This window comes from Andrographis paniculata, unplaced genomic scaffold (assembly GCF_009805555.1).
Source record: "Andrographis paniculata isolate CXL003 unplaced genomic scaffold, ASM980555v1 Contig55END, whole genome shotgun sequence".
Lineage (NCBI taxonomy): Eukaryota > Viridiplantae > Streptophyta > Magnoliopsida > Lamiales > Acanthaceae > Andrographis > Andrographis paniculata.
The window spans coordinates 2,587,150-2,608,986 of record NW_026137590.1 but is presented as its reverse complement, the minus strand read 5'-3'; the positions used below and the strand labels follow the sequence as shown (position 1 = coordinate 2,608,986).

The 21,837-nt window shown below is 32.5% G+C and overlaps 3 protein-coding genes across 3 annotated transcripts; 1 reads left to right on the top strand and 2 right to left on the bottom strand.

The window, feature by feature from the left end:
* Nucleotides 1–216: 216 nt before the first annotated feature.
* LOC127256471 (alpha-galactosidase 3-like) lies at nucleotides 217–4,810 on the top strand. Its single transcript, XM_051282496.1, has 15 exons — nucleotides 217–666; nucleotides 957–1,015; nucleotides 1,913–1,969; nucleotides 2,046–2,080; nucleotides 2,306–2,409; nucleotides 2,547–2,619; nucleotides 2,841–2,899; nucleotides 2,980–3,045; nucleotides 3,141–3,224; nucleotides 3,341–3,405; nucleotides 3,532–3,614; nucleotides 3,728–3,818; nucleotides 3,968–4,026; nucleotides 4,272–4,412; nucleotides 4,511–4,810. The coding sequence occupies exons 1-15, from the start codon at nucleotides 452–454 to the stop codon at nucleotides 4,628–4,630; spliced, it is 1,311 nt and encodes a 436-aa protein (XP_051138453.1). The 5' UTR covers nucleotides 217–451; the 3' UTR covers nucleotides 4,631–4,810.
* A 284-nt stretch (nucleotides 4,811–5,094) lies between these two features.
* LOC127256417 (NPL4-like protein 1) lies at nucleotides 5,095–8,327 on the bottom strand. Its single transcript, XM_051282425.1, has 2 exons — nucleotides 7,125–8,327; nucleotides 5,095–5,591 (listed from the first exon to the last, which is right to left on the bottom strand). Exons 1-2 carry the CDS (start codon nucleotides 8,103–8,105, stop codon nucleotides 5,337–5,339), a joined length of 1,236 nt encoding a protein of 411 aa, XP_051138382.1. The 5' UTR covers nucleotides 8,106–8,327; the 3' UTR covers nucleotides 5,095–5,336.
* Nucleotides 8,328–12,286: 3,959 nt separating this feature from the next.
* Nucleotides 12,287–14,271, bottom strand: LOC127256488 (expansin-A2-like). Its single transcript, XM_051282520.1, has 2 exons — nucleotides 14,045–14,271; nucleotides 12,287–13,220 (listed from the first exon to the last, which is right to left on the bottom strand). The coding sequence occupies exons 1-2, from the start codon at nucleotides 14,193–14,195 to the stop codon at nucleotides 12,604–12,606; spliced, it is 768 nt and encodes a 255-aa protein (XP_051138477.1). The 5' UTR covers nucleotides 14,196–14,271; the 3' UTR covers nucleotides 12,287–12,603.
* Between the last annotated feature and the right edge of the window lie 7,566 nt (nucleotides 14,272–21,837).

Genomic DNA, 21,837 nt, shown 5'->3' with positions numbered 1-21,837 from the left:
TTTATTATAAACAACACATACGGGATAATGCACGAATATATTATTTTTAGATTTTACATGTATTAACGGGCATGATGCTGGCTTTTCAAATTCATCACCGTACCCTCTCAATCCTCCTATGTGATAGAAGGTTTGAAGCTAAACTAATTACTAATAATACAAAATAAGTACTCACGGAAATGGCCACAGGCAAAGAATTCAAAAAGCTCAGTCAAATTAACCAACGCCAACTGTACTGCAGCAGCGATATCCAATTGTATTTGGGCGTTGTGAGTAAGGTGAAGAAGTAATTACGGTGGATAATCACTGCCTCTAATTCAGGAGCTGGGTCCGGTGGACACCAATTTATCGGTTAATTGCTCTAGAAAAGGAAATATTCTTCCAGGCTCTTCTCTGGGAGTGTCTTTATTCTCCTCTCGCAATTTTGGCTCAATTCCTGTTTGATTCATCCATGGGGAGTGTTTGGGAAAGCAGTGGAAGCGTAAGGATGCTTGGAGCAGTTATCTGTGTGTGGATGATTTCAGCGACAGCGACGGCGAGAGTGCTGCCGCTGCCTTTGCATCCTTATTTGGATGGGCCAGAAAAGCCAATTAGTAATGTTTTCGATACTACCAAGTATGGAATATTGCAGCTGAACAACGGTTTGGCCAGAACTCCTCAGATGGGGTGCGTAACTATACTATTTTAGTTTTTTGTTTTTAATTGGACTTATTTTATTCAGAGTTTTGGCTGCTTGGTTGTGGAGGAAGAAAAGAGGTTCTGGGTTTTTATTGTTGAAAAGATCTCACTATTGATTAGCCTTGGTTTGATTGATTTGATGCATATGCTTTTCAAGATTAAATGGGGATGCATTTGATTTTGATCTTTTTGATGGAGTTGATGCAATTTGTTTTTTGTAATTTAAAGACATGAAAAATGTAGTTGCCTTATACTTGGTTCGTGTTTCTGCTTTACAGATGGAATAGCTGGAACCACTTTGCTTGCAATATCAGGGAAGAGGTTATTAAAGAAACAGGTATTGCTTTTATTTTGCTGCATTTTTCCCGATTACATTGCTGTTTGTATGAATATTTGCTTTGTCGGTCGCTGCTTGGCTTCTACTAATTCACCGGTGTCGAATCTTTTGACCTGCTATAAATTACCATGCATTTGTGGTAGCTATGTTTCTCAGTAATGCCAAAGCTAAAAGTGGAATTCCTGCGGCCATTCTCAATTTGTCAACATATTGAGAATAAAAGATCTACCATTTGTATATATGTTTTTGCTGAATTTCGGAAAGCTTTGAAAATAGTAAAAAGTTAATTATTTTTTATGTTATTTTTTATGTGATGGTTTGCAAAAGGAAATAGGTATTTGATATGATATTTTTTTTAAAAAGTTTTTACTGAGAAATAGCGTCAAAACTTCCAAAAGTATGTATGCGATACTACATTTACAGAAAACATTGAAAGAAGAACATATAATTGATAAAGGAGACTGGACAATTCACCATCCTTAGAATAATTTTAAATACCAAATACAGAGCTAACCAGTTCTTTTGTTTATAATGTTGGTGGCATTATATCATAGGCATATAGTTCATTTTCCAAGTATCCATGCCCATCCAAATGTTAGTTAGTAGGCTGTTGTAATGATAAACTTCTTGTCTCCATCACATTTAGTAACTTGCAATTGAATAATACATCTGTTTATATTATTTTCCATCGTGTTAGGCAGTCTTCTTTGTGTAGGATGTGCAACAAGTAAGCTGACTATGCTATTATCCCTCTTCTTATCTGCGATTGCTACACTTCTGTAGTCTGTCTGATACATCAAGCAGTTTTTCTAACACTAGTTTGCATCTATTCTTCGATTTAAAGGACTGACACATTTGAAGCTTAGTTTTGATATTCTAATTTTGTGCCTTTTACAGCCGATGCACTTGTCTCCACTGGCTTGGCGAAGCTGGGCTACATCTATGTAAACATAGGTAATGAAGTGGCATTCTATTGTCTGTTTCATCTTGTAAATTCGGGCTTGTATTTACTCAGTGTTCTGGAATGCAGATGATTGCTGGTCTGAAGTTGTGCGGGATTCAGAGGTAAATAGGCATGGCAGCTAGTCTCTATATATAATTGTGGGTTTATTTATGGATTTCTTGATAAATGATGAATTTTGTTGAGTAAAAGGCATACCGATCTAGTGGAACTACAATTTGCATAACCAGAAACATCACCTGAACAATGTTTAGCTTTCTATTCAAGCATTGAATGCAACAAACAATATGACTGTAAGGTTCTTGATATTAAGTGCCATTAATGTGCAGGGTCAATTAGCTCCTGATTCAAGAACTTTTCCATCTGGCATTAAATTTCTTGCTGATTATGTGCATTCTAAAGGGCTGAAGCTAGGCATCTACTCGGATGCAGGGTAGTAGAAATTCCGTGTTGCGGGCTATCAGTGATCTCTATTTTGCATTTTCTTCAAGTTGCTATCCGTGATCTCTAATTTTGCATTTTCTTCTAGTTGCAACTCTCCTTTCTGATTTGTGAGTTTTGATTTCTCAGGATCTTCACATGCCAAGTTCGACCTGGTTCACTATATCATGAAAGTGATGATGCAGAACTCTTTGCATCTTGGGTTAGTTGGTGCTTCGTTCTTTATCCATCATTTTCTGTTGCCCTATTCATGCTGAATGTTGTTGCATCTCTAGTTACATGTTTTTATGGTTTATGTTGATTTTCTCCCTGGATCCTTTCCTCCATCTCAATTCAAAGTTGTGTACTCTGTGATCTGCAAGACGTTTTGTCCTTTCTTTCATCTTCTGTAACTATATTTCTTCGATAATGCATATCATCTAGGGTGTCGATTATTTGAAGTACGACAATTGTTTCAATCTCGGCATTGATCCAGAGAAGAGGTAAGTAGCTTTTTTTTTTTTTCTTAAATCTGATATCCCCGTAGCATTATCTCGCTTTAACTATGGATTCATGGTTCCAGGTATCCACCTATGCGCGAAGCCCTGAATGCAACAGGACGTCCAATATTCTATTCTCTTTGTGAATGGTAGCTCCTAAACTATCTGACTAACTCCATCCTACTTTCGTACATCGCCCTTTGCATTCTAAACACTTTTTTTGTCTTTCGACAACATTTGGCAGGGGTGTGCACGACCCAGCCTTATGGGCAGGCAAAGTTGGAAACAGTTGGCGAACAACAGACGACATTAATGATACATGGGCAAGGTTTCGTAACTTCATTGTTGATAATGGAAAACCACTTATGCTGAGTTTCAGATATATTATGATGACATGATGTTGTACTAATGTGGCTTTTATAACTTTTGTATTTTTGGGTATAGCATGACTACAATTGCTGATCTCAACGACAAGTGGGCAGCCTATGCCGGACCTGGCGGCTGGAATGGTCGGATACAACACACACCTGCACACACACTCATTGTTATGTGTATTTTATAAACAGTTGTGACCAGCAAATCAATTACATGCTTTCTATAAATATTACAAAGGTCTCTTTGATCCTGTTTGCCAGATCCGGACATGCTAGAAGTTGGCAACGGTGGCATGACTTACCAAGAATACCGTGTGCATTTCAGCATTTGGGCTCTGATGAAGGTGCCTTTAACTAGTCATTCAATATCCCTGTAACCATCTTTATAGATATATATATATATATATATGAACATTTTCTGGATCATTTTTCATTAAAATTGTTCTTGAGTTTTCAGGCTCCTCTTTTAATTGGTTGTGACGTTAGAAATATCACTTTGGAGACATTAGAAATTCTTGGCAATGAGGAGGTTATTGCTGTAAACCAAGGTATAAGATTAATCCCCTACTACTCTCTCAGCCTTAGCTGTTGAGTGTGTGAATTCCTTTTTGTGATTCTTGTTCTTGCCTTGCCCACTGCATCTTGAATTATGCTATTTTTAGTCGTGGAGCAAAGTGATACGTTGTTATGCTCACAGATCCGATTGGAGTTCAAGGAAGGAAAGTCCATGCCTATGGGCCAGACGAGTCTTATCAGGTATTCTCTATTCTTGATTCTCTTTTGCGTTAAGTGCTGGTTATTATTCCCTGTAATTTCTTGTGTAGTTTTTAATGCCTAGATGCCCGGAAACATAATCTTTGTTGTATAGACTTAACAGTGAAAATAGATGGCACAATTTTGCACCTTGTTACCTTTTTTACTTTAACTGTTGTCTACTTTACGATCATCTTTTCATAGCATTGTTTGATATTTCTTGGTAACAAACAAATTTGGCGGATCAGGTTTGGGCAGGTCCACTTAGCGGCCAACGTTTGGCAGTTGTTCTATGGAATAGAGGTTCGGAAGCAGCCATTGTCACTGTACAATGGGATGCACTTGGGCTCGAGTCTTCTACGGCGGTGTCTATCAAAGATTTGTGGAAGGTGAGTTGAAAAATGGTTCTTCCCATAGGATACTTACTGCGTTCCTTAGGATTTTGATGTCTTGAATTGTGAATTCATTGTAACAAACAATTTTGCAGCACGAAAGCATCCCGGGGAACACTGTAGATTCGTTCAGCACTCGAGTAGAGGCTCATGGGTGTGAAATGTATGTCTTCACTCCATTGACAGTAGCTCATTCTCTTCACTCAGCAACTTAACTTTGCTGAGGAAACAAACAGACGGATCCTTGGTTGAATTGCATTTGCCAAGAACATGCATTGTTTGTGTTGTATGTAACTATTCTGGTTTCCCCTTATATTGATCTTGATGTTGTTGAATTCTTGTACCATACAATAATAATTGGCAAAATTGTCCATAATTTTCTTGTGGTTACTCAACGTGAATTCTTTTTATCTTAAAAATTGTATGACATTTTCTTATATTTTAAAAATTGTTACATATGAAATCTCTGTAATTTTAAAATTTGGCGTAAATTTTTTATTTTATTATAAAAAATTGCATGACACTGCTCAGTGACTTGTGAAAATACGGAGAAGTTACGAGCAATTTTACTATAATAATTTGAAATTGTTTTAGATGAGTGTATATCATTCATGGTTAAAATAGGAAAAACAAAACAAAACAAAAAACCAGAACATCATCAAGATTCACACTGCATCAATTGAGAACATAAAATGGATAAATAAATCAAGAGTAAGGGTGTTAATGTCCGAATAAATACCAAAGCAAGAGAAGAAACTATACTTGACAAAAGGGTACATAGTCATATATATATATATATATATATAGCATATATTTCACCCAAACAGACCAAAAAGTATCTGAGATGTTTGGATTCAGTTTCTTTCTTTTGTTCACTTATCTGCCAAGGCGTAGGCGAGAGCCCATTGTGGGTCGGTAATCTTAACAAGCACTGGCCATGGACTCAATCAGTAGCTGGTATCCTTCCGGCACTGTAGCCTGCGCCCTTACACAGCCAGATAAGGCAGGGACATCGCTGTTGACGTCTAGATATTTGGAAAGGAAGAGCAGTAGGTGAAAATCAGAAATCCGTTTCACGAATGGCAGATTCCTGCTCCTGTCCAGATGGGACCTTAGTGCACCCGGCGACACTGGAATTCTTCTGTTCTCGACTGGAAATGTAGTTGCCAGAGGACCCTGCATAGGATTACGATTCAAAGGTTGAAATAAGAAGATTCCCTTGAAAGTTATATGCGACATATACAGAAAACTTAGTAGATGTGAAATAACACATAGTATACAAAGATATCATCGGATAATTAACTACCATTAAGCTGTAAAAATTAACTAGGAACTACGATAGTTTATTTGCCTCATAGTTTCTGTGTTTCCCAATGTCCATGTAAAGCAATTTCTTTTCTTTTTTTCAATTTGGATTATCGCAATGTTCAATGTAATCAGATGCATAGTGGAGAGGGTGGCTCGATTACATTAATAATCTCCAATCGTTACAGGAAACTGAAAATACAGTATCAAGGAACAAAACCTAAAAGCAATCAAAACTCAAACTAACAGAAAGCACTATTCGCAGAATAGTAGACGATAAAAGTTAAAATAAGAATAAAATACGCGCAATAAGTTATTGAAGCTGAGAAAATTGTGACAGAAATCAATGTCAATGGATGACAATAACACAATAAACAATATAATCTCGAACAATGTCCTGGATATAAAAGAATTTTCCCTCACTTCTCCTGCACCGTGAACTCAAAACTGTCACAGAACAAGCATAACTTTCACTCTCTTACAGCCACGAGACCATTTTCAACCCAATATTTATCGAAACAGAACATGAATCAGGTCTCATATCAATTGAACTGTAGGAATGAATATAGTAAGGTTCTGGAGCATCTATCTTAGAGTGAGCTTCCAAACAAACCAACAAAAGGCGCAATAGACTGGTCAATTAAAGCATTAAAGCATGAAAATTTCGGGATTTTAACTATGTTCACAGGAAAGACACATACAAGTTCAACAAAGAAGAACAGAGAAGAGTTGCGATTTATGTACTAGCATCCTAATCAATGCTAAATTCTCTCCAACCATCTAAATCATTGCTTTTAGTTCCACCTACAGCTGTCAAACTCAGATAGCAGTGAATGATGGTTGAATCCTAAAACGTTATGGTGGGATTACAAAGAGCGGAAGCCTGCTATTTGAAAACTTAAATATACATACATATAAATGATTTTATATGCAAAATCACAATCAAATTTATATGTAATGTTTATAATTAATCTTACAGCTATCATTTCAACTAATACATAAATTCTTATGCTACACAAAACAAGATATCAAAATATACGATCATATACAACTTGTATAAACAAAAACAGTTGAATAAATACTACTTAGATAAATAAAGAATCAAAGTTAATCCACTTCTAAATCTACTGGATATTTTAACTTCATCATTTTCGCTCATCCCATTGCCACTCTCGAGAAATAATAGCTACGTCATCACTCCAACTCACCCCGCCCCACAAGAATGGAAAGCATATGTTCTAACTAAATAAACTCCGACAACTCAGGCCCAATATGTTCTTGCATCACAAGACAAGTTAAATTACCGATACGAAATCTATAGAATCCAGATAATCAAGAGAACCAATATTCATCGAATCAAATAATGCGAAAAAAGACAAATCACAACAGAATTGTCTTGCTAACCTGGTGATCGAAGATCTTGACAACCACCAGAAAGAAATCATTGTCCACACTCGTAACATCCTTCCCCCCAACCACCACATCTTTCTTCATCCTCGACAGCTTCGGATCAATCTCCCCTTTCACCTCAGTCTCAAACCACCCTTCTTTAAACAACCTAACACACATATCACTCATCTGAAAAGCCTCAAAATGCACATCTGCTCCACCATCCTCATTCACCTCAAGCTTCACCACAGCTGTAACCCACTCTTTCAAATCCCCCTCGGCGTGCAACTCCACGGCCTGCAAAACCTCAGCATTCGACATTGTGTAATCCTTCTTGTCCTGGCTAATAGTCTGGGTAAATATAAACCCCACCTTCCTCATTTGCAGCCCCAGTGCTATAGCCTCAACAAACTTCTCTTCTTCAGGATCCCTTAGAAGTATCAAATTATCCTCTGTCCCCTGCTGAGGAGGCTCATAGATAAAATCCACCTCCACCTTCCCTTCCTCCGACACCGTCCCGTACATAAATCCGCCGCGCTTCACAGCAAAAGCTAAACTTTCATTCACATAGTGCTGGAACGCGTTCGCAGCATCTCGATCGAACGACACGAGCTCACAATGCGGATTCTCCTGCCGCGTAATCCTCATTTGCTTCGCAATCAAGTCGTCCATAGTCATCTTCTTCCCGAAGGATCCCGATGGGTGAAAAGCCGGCCCGGCGACAGTGCGCTCGCCCTCGTAAGCTAAGAACACGATCGAACCGTGGGATATACCCAGTGCGGAAACCCTAGCGTTGGGATCGAGCATGTCTGTGAACTTGTTCAAATCGCCTGGGGCTTTCGCCAGGAGCAGATTCTGGTTAGTTGAAAGGATTTGGGCGTGGACGGGAACTCGGAGCTGCGACTCGATCGCGAACTTGAGTTCGGCGACGGTGGCGGCCGGATTGTCGACCGAAACCCGCTCCAAACCGTCGCGGCTTCGGATTCTGATCATCATATTCGCCCACTGTACAAACCCCAATCCGATCGTTCCAGAAAACCAACAAACAGTTGGTATAGGAAGATTGTGGCCAAAAGTTGAGTTGTGCAAACAACTACGAATCGATCAAATAAGCAAATTAATCAACCTGCAAGAAGATTAATGCGATTCTTCGGAAGGGATTGCAAGAAAGTTAGATTGGGGAGTAAGAAAAGATTTTGGAATGGCGAAATATATCAAACAAGCAAATAAACAGGGTCACGATTAGCCTCCTTTTATAGTTATTTATATTGGGCTGGGCTGGGCTGGCTATTGCCCTAACAGTATCTCCAGCATCCAATCCCCAATTATTTAGCTGATTTTTCACTAAAACGTATCAAATTTGGGTCTGATTTGATATCGGGTCAGATTATGATTCCAAGTTCCATTTTTTATATTTGTTTGATTAATCGTTATATTATAATGTGATGTATATGTTTGATTGAAAAATCTATCTAATATATATATTAATTATTTTAAAAACGATTTATTCGTATTTAATATATATATATATATTATTTTTTTATCAACATCCTTTATGTAATTTTTTTTAATATTAAAAACATTATCATTTTTAAATTTTTCTCAACAAATTTTACATAATTTTATGGAATAGAGAATTATTTTTAATATTTTTTATTAAATAAATATATTACTTTTTATGCTCTAATTCAATGTATTTTTCAATTTTTTTTCTTATAAATAGATTGAAAAATAATACTCCCTCCGTCCATAGATAAAGTATACATTTACTCTTGACGCAGTGTTTAAGAAATAATAGTATTTTAATTATAGTGGATAGTTAAAAGTAGTGTAATGACATTTTTGCTCTTACTTTTTGATATAAAAGTAATGATGTGATGTAAAGTAAGAGTATTTGTGGAAAAAAGTGAGGTATTTAATGAAATATTTACTTTTAATTGGACATCCCAAAATAGAAATGTATATACTTTCTAGCTGAACTGAAGGAGTATTACTTTGTCTTTTGCGTGTCATTGTACTTTACCTTGAAAATATTCTTATATTTATATAATTTACTCCATAAATGTCACTGTATTAAGAGACTAATAGAAATATTTTTATAATTTTTGATATAATAATTAATATTCAAAGTGAAAATATGTAAAATATTCTTAATACTTTTACACCTAAAGAATATGATATTTTTACAAAAAAAAATTAGAAATATTTTAAATTTGTCTATGGATTGCTTTTATTATATAAAAAAAAAAATTTTAAATGACATATAAAAATAAAAAAAAAAAATATACGAGTTACACTATTTATTTATTTTTCTCACATTTATCGAAATGGATGAGCAAAAAGGTGAAAATAGTAAAATTAATTGTTAAGGGTGAATTAATCATTACGGGTTTGAGATTTGGGTCTTGAGGGCGAAAATACTACATTTTATTTTTTTTAAAAGAAATAGGTACCGACTTTGGCGCCTTAATATTTTATTGAAAAAAATTAAAATTAAACACATAAAATGGCACCTACGTGAAAAAAATTATTATTATTATTATTATCTAAAAATAATAAAATTCTATATTCTACGTCAAAAAAATTTTCTTTTCTGCACATTTTAGTGTGAATTTTGGTTATCATTACCGTCGGCGCCATGCCACGCCTTCTTATCCGCACCGAATGCCCCTTTTTTGGGGTAGTGAATATATAATCAAGATTTGTGATAGATTTGTTTTGAGTCTAAGATTGCAAAGATAGTGACAACTATAAATTTATAAATAAGTTGTCAGGGCTGATGTTTGAAAACACATCATAATACTAGTAATCGACGGAAAATTAGATCACTCCGACTTAGCATTAATTCCTCATCCGGCTTAGGATTCTTGTGGTAAACCAGTCCAATAGTGTGAATAACACGAGGAGCTGATAATCGAAAGCCTCTATGTCTACTATTCGACATATTAGCAAAATAAGAAGAATGAAATTATTTAACCAAATTAAAGAACACATAAGGTGTGATATTTGCTTCTCATGTACTTAAAAAAAAAAGTTATAAATAGTTGCTAGTGTTTGTTACAGATATTATTTTATGGTGTGACGACTTTAATGGTTGGATAGTTCTTTCAAATCATGTTGGACATATTGTTCAAATACAATAATTTCACCTTATGTTTTACCACATATAACAAAATTTTCACATATGTAACAAGATCAAAAAAAAAAAAAAAAAAAATCCATCTTTTGCAACGAAAATAAATTATATATAAAAAGATTATATCTCAACATTGTACATGAAATCAAGAACTCTCATCTTTCACATGAATCATCAGGTCGTGACCGTTCCATTCAAATTTTAAACTCAAACACTATTTGAAAAAGATACTTAGTTTAAGTCGCATGCAACAAAAATACTCACTTAAAATATCTCCATACTTCTACGTCACATTACTTTTTTTCATATCATATTATATCTCTTCCAATTAAACAATATATATATATTTATATTTATATTTATATTTATATTCATATTCATATTCGAATTACTTATTTTTAAAATTAAAAAACTAAAAAAATGTATCAATATATATATCATTACTTAAAAAATAAAATTTTATACAATATAAAAATATTAAAATAATTAAAATATAAATATAAATATTATAAAATTAAATAAAACAAAACAAAAAATAAAAATCTATAAGTATCTCTTCAAATTTTCTTTTATTTTATTTAAAATTCAAAATACTGACATGATATTTGACAACGCATGCCCTTAGAGCATATACAACGACACATAAATAGGACTTCTCATCTGTCTCGAACCTTTTCTTATTCCCTTCGAAAAATCTCATCCCCACTGATCTAAATTTCAACCATAAATTTTCGATTAAAAATCGAGTCAGTCCTCGTGCAGGCGACGGCATCATCGACGGTATCGTTTCTCTCTTCTCTCTTCTTTGCCCTTCTCTCTCCCCATCTCTCTTCTTTGCCCTTCTCTCTCTCTCCCCCCCAATTGCAGACTTTGGTGTTCTCTTCTCCCCAAACCCTTTTATATTCCCGTCGCCGACGATCGATTGAATACAGATTGTCCGTCGCCCACCTTCTTCAGATGCAATCACCCGTTCGATTGGGATTAATCGTCGCCCACCTTCTTCAGATGCAATCGCCGGTTCGATTGGGATGAATCGCCGGTTTGATTGGGACGAAGGTTTTGGCAAAGATTGGGAGATCGATAGGGTACAGGTTCTCCGTCGCCAACTTCCTTCAAACGCCGGCAATCGCAGGTTTGATTGGGATGAATCGCCGGTTGGGATGAAAGATTTGGGGACAATTGGGTGTGAATATTGTGTGCGAGGAATATTGCGAGAAAGAATTACGAAGGACCGAAAAAAAGAGCTACTGTGTTTGTTTGGAAAATGAAAATCGATACATAAAACATTATAATTGACACGTAGGATACACGTAAGCAAATGGAGGGTTTTAACTTTCACACCGGTGTATGTGCTCTTAGGTGTGAGCACGTACTTTTATAAATTAATCTCTTCTTTCACTATAAGCTTTTGCAAAGTGATGATTGTAGCTTTACTAAGCATGCAATCCAACGTGTCTGCCGCACCGATCTTTCTTTAGTTCTCAATTTATTAAATGTACTAGTTACCGTAATTACTCTCTAAATTTATATTATATTAAATAAAATATTATTATTTATATATTATACAATATTAATAAAAATATTTTCATTTTTTTCATTATAATCCATTATAATGCTAATATTAAAAAATCTAAGTGAAGAAAATAAATCAAAATAATCTAACAAATACGTACGAAGACAAACTGAAAATACTGCTTTAACGAAATAGCGAAAAAAAATTAGGTCAGAGTAATTACAATAGCATCGGAGGAGACGCCGGCGGACTACCGATTGGTATCCATCCCCTCTCTGAACCTCGAAAACACTCGACGGCGACAACCGGAACACCGCCGCCCGCCGCTCGTTCCATTGATAACAGACGAAACACAACCAGAACAGCCTTAAATTGCCTGCGAAGTTCCATCTGAAAGAAAGCAGGATTAAGTGCTCGAAGTCGCCTCAAAATTTGACTGATTTCGATCTGGAATCGAATATATATACTAAGTACCGAATACGAAATACCGTGCGGTAGAGTCGGTGCGGTTAATACAGTTCGAGTTAATTACGAAAAAGTGCAAATATATTACAATGTTCAATTACACAAACTTAGTGGCTTCTTTAAATTTGCTCACCACCACCAGAAACCAATAAAATCAAACAAGAACCAACCCTGTAACTTCAACACATTGTGAAGAAGATGACCACAATACAATACAATACAATACATACATACATACATATATATATATATAAATAATTTAGATTTCCCATTTAGGCCCAAGCGGGTGCGAACTCTTTCACCACAGCTCCAAAAATTTGCAGAAAAACGTACGAAGAATCCAAATTTGATCGGGAAGATGAGATAGATGCTCTTAGTCCTTAAAACTGTCCTCCTTCAAATGTTTGTCCGAAATGCCAACCGGCGGGTGCCGCATTGTAGCTGGCGACTGTCCGGCCGTCGCTGGCGGTGACCTGAAACGACAAGCTTTGTCCGTTAAGTAGCGAGTTACTCTGCCAATTCTGCCCCCAATTTCTCGACATCGGCTGCCATCCCGTTCTCGATCCTTTAATCGACACGGCGTGGACGTCGCCTGCCCCGCCGACATTGGTCACCAGGACTAAATTGAAGTAGGAGTGGCCGTTGATCGTAAACCTTATGCCGCCCTTCTTCCGGCACGGCACTCGTCGGAAAGAGACCGGAACGATTCCAGCTCTGTATTGCGCGATTTGCAAGAAGGCCGGCTCTGCCAGGTCGAAGTGCTGCCGGGGCGGGTTGCACCACCCGCCGTTGTCGTTGGGCAGGGAGGGGTTGGGCGGGCAGAAATTGGTGGCGGTGACGGTGATGGTGCCGGCGAGGCACCACCGCGGGTCGCTCGAGCAGGTCAGCTCGTAGCAGGCCCCGCATGTCAACCCGTTGTTGAATAGAGCGGTACTTAGCGCTGCTGTGTTTGTACCGTAGCCTTGACTGTATAAGTTACCGTAGCCACAGGCACCTCCTGCGTGCATTCATACAAAATTTCGAAGTAATTAATTAAGAGTGTTTCTTTTGGTTGAATTTGAAAAAAAATTGATTTTGGTTTGGTATTAAAATAATATTTGATATGATGTTATGTGAGAAAAAAAATTGTATTTTTTTCAAAAAACTAGAGTCTAAATAGTAAAATTTGGGAAACTTACTATTTTATTTTTTACACTAAATATTACTAATTCTGTACTATTCTCAAATAAAACAAAACTTTCAAAAGTCTTTTGTTACTTTCAAATAAGGCAAAATTGTCCATTATTTTTCGTTATGATTTCGAAACTCAACGTAAATTCTCTTTTACTTTAAAAATTGTATTACGTCTTTTTATACTTTCAAAAATATTGTATTAAACTCCTACATAGTTTCGAAACTCAGCGTAAATTCCCTTTTATTTTAAAAATTGCATGACATTGGCTCCTTATACTTTCAAAAATATTGTATTAAACCCCTACATGGTTTCGAAATTCAGCGTAATTTTCCCCCTTACTTTAAAAATTGCATGACACCTCCTTATACTTTAAAAAACGTTGGATAAAACTCCTCGTCATGCAAAAAAAATATAGATAGAAAATCATCTTCTCATCACGCAAGCGAGGTTTCATGATCGTGGGGTTTCATGCAACGCTTTTTAAAGTATAAGGGGGCGCCATGCAATTGAAACTGAATTTCAAAACTACGGAAAAATTAGGAGCAATTTCACCTTCAAATATTATGTATGAAATGTATCTTTCGAGTCATGGTCAGGTGAAAATGACCATGCCAGATAAAAAAAGAAAAAGAAGAAGAAGAAAGTACCCATTGTGCCGGAAGCATCACCGCCTCCATAAAAAGTTGCGTGAGCGCTCTCCCAACCGCCGTAATCGGCATAAGCCCTCTTGAGCAAGAAGACCGTTAGTAGTAGTAGTAGTAGTAGTAGAGAATTTTTGGGAATGAGAATGGCTTCCATTAGAGAGATTAATGTACGTATAGGTAGTAAAGGATTTGTAGCTTTGAGACTTGGTTAGTTGGTTGGTGCAAAATGGGAAGAAATAATAAGGCTTATTTATAGATAGGAAATTTATATGCATTAATTGGCTATGGAGTGGAAATACAAGTTTAGAAAGTGAAATATTAACAAGAATCAATCAATGCATTCATACGTATATGGTTTGGTTTGATTCTTATGTTCAAAATCAATTTGTCAATATTGTCGTAATTGTTTAGATTGTAAATTACAAGTTTGTATAGCATACAAAGACCAAGGGATATCGAGGATTTGAATGCATAATTTCACCGTTATAAATTCACTCCTTACGACTCGATCATTTGTTATGGGATTATGTGATTTAATATTATTTACAATTGTCTTTTTTTTAAAAAAAAAATGCAAAAATCGAGATAAAATGTACAAAATTAATTAATAATAATTCCAATAGGATAAAACTTCATTTTCATATTGTGGGCAAAATTCAATTTATTAGTTGATCATATACATTTGAGTAAGATAATTTCATATATATATATATATATATTAAATATATAAACGAAATGTGTGTATGGTATGTAAGAGTTTGAGGAAGAGAAGAATGGCCACAAGTGTTGCACATGCAATTGCTCCAATATGAACTATCAACTGCCAATCTAAATGGTCCTACCCACATGCACTACTTCTCACAACTATATATATATATATATATAGAGAGAGAGAGAGAGAGAGAGAGAGAGAGAGAGAGATTTTGCACAAAAACTATAGTGTGTTTTTATTTTAGTTTGTTTGATTGTAGTTTGAAATTAATTTAAAATACTATATATCGTTCGGTTATAAAGATTTTATTTACTTTTTTGCATGTTGATTTTTGAATATTAATTATTATATAAAAACAAAGTACAAATAAAGAGAAAATGACAAAAATACTTCTATTAGTGTCTTATAAGGATATTTTTATTGAAAATTGTGTTAAGTGAATAATGTTAATTTTGATTTCAAATGGTAAAAAAAAAAAAAAAAAAAAAAAAAAAAAAAAGACAAAAACCAGTAATGTTGTATATTTGTAATGTTGTGAGTAATATTATATGTAAGATTTGCCACAATTTGTGGTTGGTTGATATGTGAAGGACAAGGAACTATTAAATATAATAATTTGGAATATAACTATATAACTATGTATCCTACACATAATATTTAATATTTTATATTAATTTTTTTGAGTTATTATTATTATAAACAGTTATTTTTTCTAATAAAATATTACATTCTAACCATCATTCAAATAAAGATTTGGCAATTAAATCTCTTGAAACTAACCTCAGCTTAATTTCAAATTAGGTCTTTGATTCTCCATACTAGGAAATATTTGAAAAGTGTCGTCTCTATTTTCTAAATAATAATAATAACAAAGCTTACAATCACGGACGACCAAATTAAATAAGTGATAATATCACATGTTCTCCGTCTTATAAAATTATACTCAATTTTTTTTTGGAGATAGGGATTAAGGGCGTGTTTGGCAGCTGATAGCTGTTAGGTGTTAGCTGATTCAATTAGCTGATAGCTGTTAGTTGATTCAATTAGTTGGTTTGACTAGCTGATTCGATTAGCTGTTTGTATTAAAATGTTTGGTAAAACAACTGTTTGATATTAGCTGTTTATACGTAAAATGACAATTGAGGACATTTCTATTTTATTTTTGTTTCTAATATATTCAATTATGTTCTTTTGAGCTTAGAATGTTTAAAATTTTTTGTTATTAGTTATTGAAAATTGTAAAAGTGTTATAAAAGTATTTATTTTATTAGAGTTAGATTTTAAAAAATAATATATTTTTATTAAAATATATAAATAGTTTTTTCTATTGAAAATTATATAAAATATAAAATAATAAATTTTTCGTGTATATATTTATTATGTTAGTTATAGATTAGTTCATTATATTTATAATTTTCAATAAATTTAATTTATTTAATTTATTTTTAGTATAAAATTTATATAATGTAATTTTAATATAAAAATAAATTATTAATATTTATATTTTATGTTGATTTTAATAAATTTATATATTTTACAATTAAAATAATTTTTATATATAAATTAATTATTTTAAATTTATAAAAGTAAAACTATATTATAATAAAAGATTCTAATATAATCAAAAATATATTTATTTGTGTAAAATGCATAATAAATTTTTAAGGGCATATAAGGAATAATTTTTTTTTTTTATAAAAAAAACTATTTCAAAACGCTGGGTAAGTTAGTTTTTCAGAAATTAGCTTTCTGAGTCCAAAAAGCTATTCCAAAAAGCTAATTTACCAAACACCTAAATTAACTTTTTAACTGGTCAAACAGCTAAAAGCTGTTCAATAAGCTAAAAGCTCTTCAAAAAGCTATTTGCCAAACACCCCCTAAACAAATTAGGGTAAACGGCTTTTTTAATCTCGTAACTGGACTCCCTTATCATTTTAGTCTCGTAAGTAGAGGTTGTCGCAAATTAGTCCCATAAGTGAAAATTTTTCGCTGTTTTAGTCCTCCGGCGCCGGAGACGCCCGCGTGGCTCGCCAGAGGCTACCTGTCCGCCAGGTCAGCGACACCTGGCGGACACGTGGATTTTATTATTATTTTTTTATTTTTTTAAAAATTTATTTTTAATTTTATTTGCTTTTTTTTAATTTTTTTTATTTGGTCCAATTGAAAAAAAACTTAAAAAATAAAATAAAATCCACGTGTCCGCCAGGTGTCGCTGACCTGGCGGGACACCTGGCGGACACGTGGCTTCCGGAGAGCCATGCGGGCGTCTCCGGTGCTGGAGGACTAACACAACGAAAATTTATGGAACTAGTTTACGACAGATTCCACTTACGAGACTAAAATGATAAGGGTCCAGTTACGAAAAAAAAAACAATTTACCCAAAAAAAAAATTAATAATAATGATAATAATAGTTTAATAGTGTGTGTATTTTTTTAAAGGTAGATTTTAAATTTTATAGTATTAGTAATGTAATTTTTGCTTAAAGTAGAATGTGTATAAGAAATATGGGCGATCTATTAGCAACATTTGTATAACTAGATGGAAAAATAGTGTGTATAGATTTAAGAAAAAATTTATTTTTCTAATAAATATAATAGCATAGTTTTGATAGACAAACTAAAATTATAAAATGAATAATCTTTTATGGGAAAAAAAGAGTATACAATATATAAATAGGAACTCACTACAATATTTCATTAAGGCACTCATCTCTATAGGACATTAGATAATTTCTTTATTTATTACTTTTGTCTTAAACAAGGGTGTGTTTATTTTGTATTTTTTTATAGATGTATTTTTGTTTTTACATTGGATTATAAGAACAAAAATAAATAAATAAATAATATATATATTATACTTCCTTCATCCGTCTGGTCAAATTTATCTTTTGCGCTATTGTACTTAACATTAAAAATATCTTTATATTTATATAATTTTTTATACAAATGTCATTCTATTCGTATTATAAGATATTCCAAAAAGTAAAAAAGACTCTTAGAGTCAGACGGATGTAGTATTAAAATATATGTGTTGTACTAATTTTATGATATTTACTGAGAATCATATCACATGAAAATAGGTTGAGTGAACAAACCTTGAGTAGTTATTTATTTATTTTTTATTATTATTATTATTATTTCACCACAGTAATTTTCCATACGGATTTCAATCATTAATAAATTTTAAAGCAATTAATAATGTGATGTAACCATAGAACTAATAATTCACTAAAATTAATATTAGTAAAGAAATTAGTAGATATGCAATACACTTTTAAGGACCCTACCATGTGTTAGAGCACATGGAATTCCCTAAGGCAAAATAATAATAATGATAATAATAAAAATAGTACAATAAAAATAAAGGGCCCTTTGCAACATTTATATATCATTATCACAATTTGTACTGGTCACAAGCAATATTAAATGTACAAACAATTACCAGTCATCACAAAAAATAAAATAAAAATAAACACACACATAAATTAATTATTATTGAATTATATGGACATCAGCAGGATATCATAAAATTTGTCACTTATTATGGGCAAATATGATTGGATGGTGAAGCATGAGATTCAGTTGCCATTTTATAATCAAGATAATTTATATTTGTTTGATTTTGGCTCCATTTAGAAAATAGAATTTTGGGGCTGATTATAGTATTGCAAGATTATATCAATAATTGAAATTTGAGCAATGGATTAAAAAGTAATTATATATATTATATTAATTATAGAAACATGTAATTATAAATTCTTTCTAATTATTATGATTTATATAATAAATAAATGTATGGAGAATAGCCAATAAAAATAAAAATAAAAATAAAAATACAAAAACATAATACAAATATGTTAATAGCATTTCAGACATCTATATATGTATATATATATCATAATATAAGTCTACTCTATAATATATTTTTAAGAAAAATCTATTTTCTACAAAAATAGTTTCAGTATAAACACTAACAAAAATTATTGACTAAAAAAAAAAATCAATAAAAAAATTCATTGTACCTCTCATTTCTCCTAGTTTTAGCTTAGACTTTTCCACGAATAATTCTATCTTCTGTTTAAACAAATTCACTATACATTTCATTTTTCCTAGTCCTGCTTTTTCACGAGTAACTTCGTCTTCTTTTTAAGCTATATTGAACAACAGTGAAAACTTCAATTTCATGCGTGAATCACTCAATTGTATAGGGAATTAGAGATGGGATGATCCAGCATTCGAATTGCAACGAGTGGTGGAGGAAGTCAATTTTGCAACTGTATTTTACTTTACGGATTAGAACGAAAATTGAAATAAGGGTTAGAACTATTTTTTCCATGGCGATAAAGACGGCAATAGCAAAGATGCCGATGACAATGGCAACGGGCGATTGTTGCGAATGACCAAGGAAGAAATTACAGATCACCACCGGAAGAAGAGAAGAGAAGTGAATATTTTGTGAAATAATAGTAATTCTAATAATTAGGATTTTAAAATATTAATATATACTATATATATATATATTTTTATAATGTGGAAATCGAATAACAAATATAAAGTACTTATAATATTTATATATGAAAAAAAATATTTTACTATAAATAACAAATATAAAATTTAATACAGTAAATAACTTATATAATATATATTGTATAGATAAAAAAAAACATATAATTCAATTACGCAAAGCATATATATTGTCGATAGCATAATATAATATTTAAAATTAAAATTCGAATAAGATTTAAATTCATAATTATTGGGATTTTATTAATTAAGATAACTTTTTTAATTAATGTGATAGTTAATTCTGGATTAAATTAAATTACTTACTTAATTTAAAATTATTACCAAAACTTTTTAAATCTAAAATTATAATTCTAACCTCATTTATCAATATCCATTAATTACGGTAGGGGTGGCAGAAACAAGCACGGCTCGAAAGCCCGGTCCGAGCACGGCATGAAAAATCGTGTTTGGGCCTCCATATTCATATCCATATATATATATATATATATACTCCATCCGTCCCAGAACTATAGTCTGAGTTGTGTTTGGCACGGAATTTAAGGAATATTGATATTATATTGGTAGTGGATAAAAAGTACGGGTAAAAGATTTTTTTGCCTTTGTAAAAAGTAGTGGCAATTGTGTGATAATAATGAAAAAGTAAAGGTAGTTTTATAGTGATATGATTATTTATGCAAATGAGACTATTGTTTTGAAACAAACAAAAATGATAACATATGAAGTATATGTTTGTAAAATAGACAAGACAATGATACCTTAAAATAGCATCCACAAAAGGCATGTGATGTGTAGTTATTTAGGGACCAAAGGGTAGAGATGTTGGCAAAGGTTTTGTCCCAATTTCCCCACACAAACATTACCTTCAAATTTATTATAATGGACCCATACATCCTTCCTTTAATTTATCCAAATGGTCGGAATCATACTAGTTTTTTATTTTTATCAAAATACAAAGTAAAATAATCGTTCAACATACAATTTTATTTTATTTTATTTTTTAATTGACTTGATTGTGATTTCGATAGTTGTAATTTGAAACAGATAATTACGATTGAAGCTACTTTGCAGAGTATTAGATTCAGTCGAGGATTTACCAATTTCGCACTGGCCGCGGATTTCCATGTCATAAAAAAAAAATACATGCAACAGTCAATTGTGCAAAATATAATAAATAAATAAATAAATAAAAATACCGAAATTCGCACTGGGTAAACCCCGGCCGAACCAGGCCCGACGGGAAAGTCACACTATGTGAACCATGTGTGGCAGGTGACCTGAGGCGTCGGAGGTTTAAACTCATGACCTCACGGTCACAAGTCCAATCCCTACACCACCAGGTCATTCTTACGGACCATCCATCATCATTAATTTCATGTTATGTCCGCATCTTTTATTTAGATTGAATAAAAATATCAATATTAATATGAATATGATCAAAAGTTCAAAAATTGGTACGTGAACCAACTAAGAAATCAATATGTGCCATGTGCAATAATTTTGGTCGTGACAAGCCAACAATTGGGTCCCTAGTTAGTTAATTGTAACATGGAGTGTTAATTTTGGACTAGCAAATATTTCGATTTTTTAAATATTTGATTATAGTCATTTTTGAAAAATATTTTCAAACATCTTTATTTAAAAAAAAAAGCACTCGCATGTAATTTGAGTGTGTTCTTTTATTTTATTTTTTCTTGTATTATTTTCCAATTTATTTTATGTATGTGTTTTTGAACTTTTTATTTTTAGATAAAATAATTATTGAATGTGATATTCTCTATGAACAATCCGTATTAACTACAATGTTTTTTAGATAAAGATGTAAGATTGTACTCTCTTCGTTCCACCACAATTGACACTATTTTTATTTTTATATGTTCCGTAACAATTGACACATTTCTATTTTTTGTAAAAATTACTAAATTAAAACATATTTAACAAATATAAATCAATTTAATTAAATATATAACATATAACATAGGACCCACTCAAAACCCCTTTATTTCTACCTCTCTCTTCAAAATAAATAAATATTTTTATTTACATTTAAAACTACACATCTTTTATAAAATTGATTTATGTTAATTATAAATAAAAAAAATATTTTTTTATTTTCGTGTATTATAGAAAATTTTATTCTTTACAAAATGATATTCATATTGCATATATTTTTTAATTGTTATATAATTTTTAAATATTTAAACATAAATTTTAATTTTTTTAATCATATATATTAAATTTACTTTAAAAATATTAATATTATTAATTATACAAAAAAATAATATAATAATATTGTAACTAATTATTATTAACTAATTAAACATCTTCACCTTAAATACCGTGTCCCTAATCAAAATGTTCAATTCCGGTGGAACAGATGGAGTATAATAAAAATATATATAAAATTATGTGAAAAAATAATAAGAAGAAGAAGAAGAAATTAGAAGTAGGTGGAGCCAACCCTATTGTATATCCTAAAGATGGAAAAATTTGTGGAAGGATGTTGGAGTGTTTCTTATAGAGGAAAACGTGTTGCTTTTGGCATTAACTATGAGCGAG

Coding starts and splice junctions, on each gene's coding strand:
- LOC127256471 (XM_051282496.1), top strand. CDS start 452: ATGGGGAGTGTTTGGGAAAGCAGTGGAAGCGTAAGGATGCTTGGAGCA. Junction 1,970..2,045: donor CTACATCTATGTAAACATAG/GTAATGAAGTGG, acceptor TCTGGAATGCAG/ATGATTGCTGGTCTGAAGTT. Junction 4,413..4,510: donor CTATCAAAGATTTGTGGAAG/GTGAGTTGAAAA, acceptor ACAATTTTGCAG/CACGAAAGCATCCCGGGGAA.
- LOC127256417 (XM_051282425.1), bottom strand. CDS start 8,105: ATGATGATCAGAATCCGAAGCCGCGACGGTTTGGAGCGGGTTTCGGTC. Junction 5,592..7,124: donor TCAAGATCTTCGATCACCAG/GTTAGCAAGACA, acceptor AATCCTATGCAG/GGTCCTCTGGCAACTACATT.
- LOC127256488 (XM_051282520.1), bottom strand. CDS start 14,195: ATGGAAGCCATTCTCATTCCCAAAAATTCTCTACTACTACTACTACTA. Junction 13,221..14,044: donor TGATGCTTCCGGCACAATGG/GTACTTTCTTCT, acceptor GAATGCACGCAG/GAGGTGCCTGTGGCTACGGT.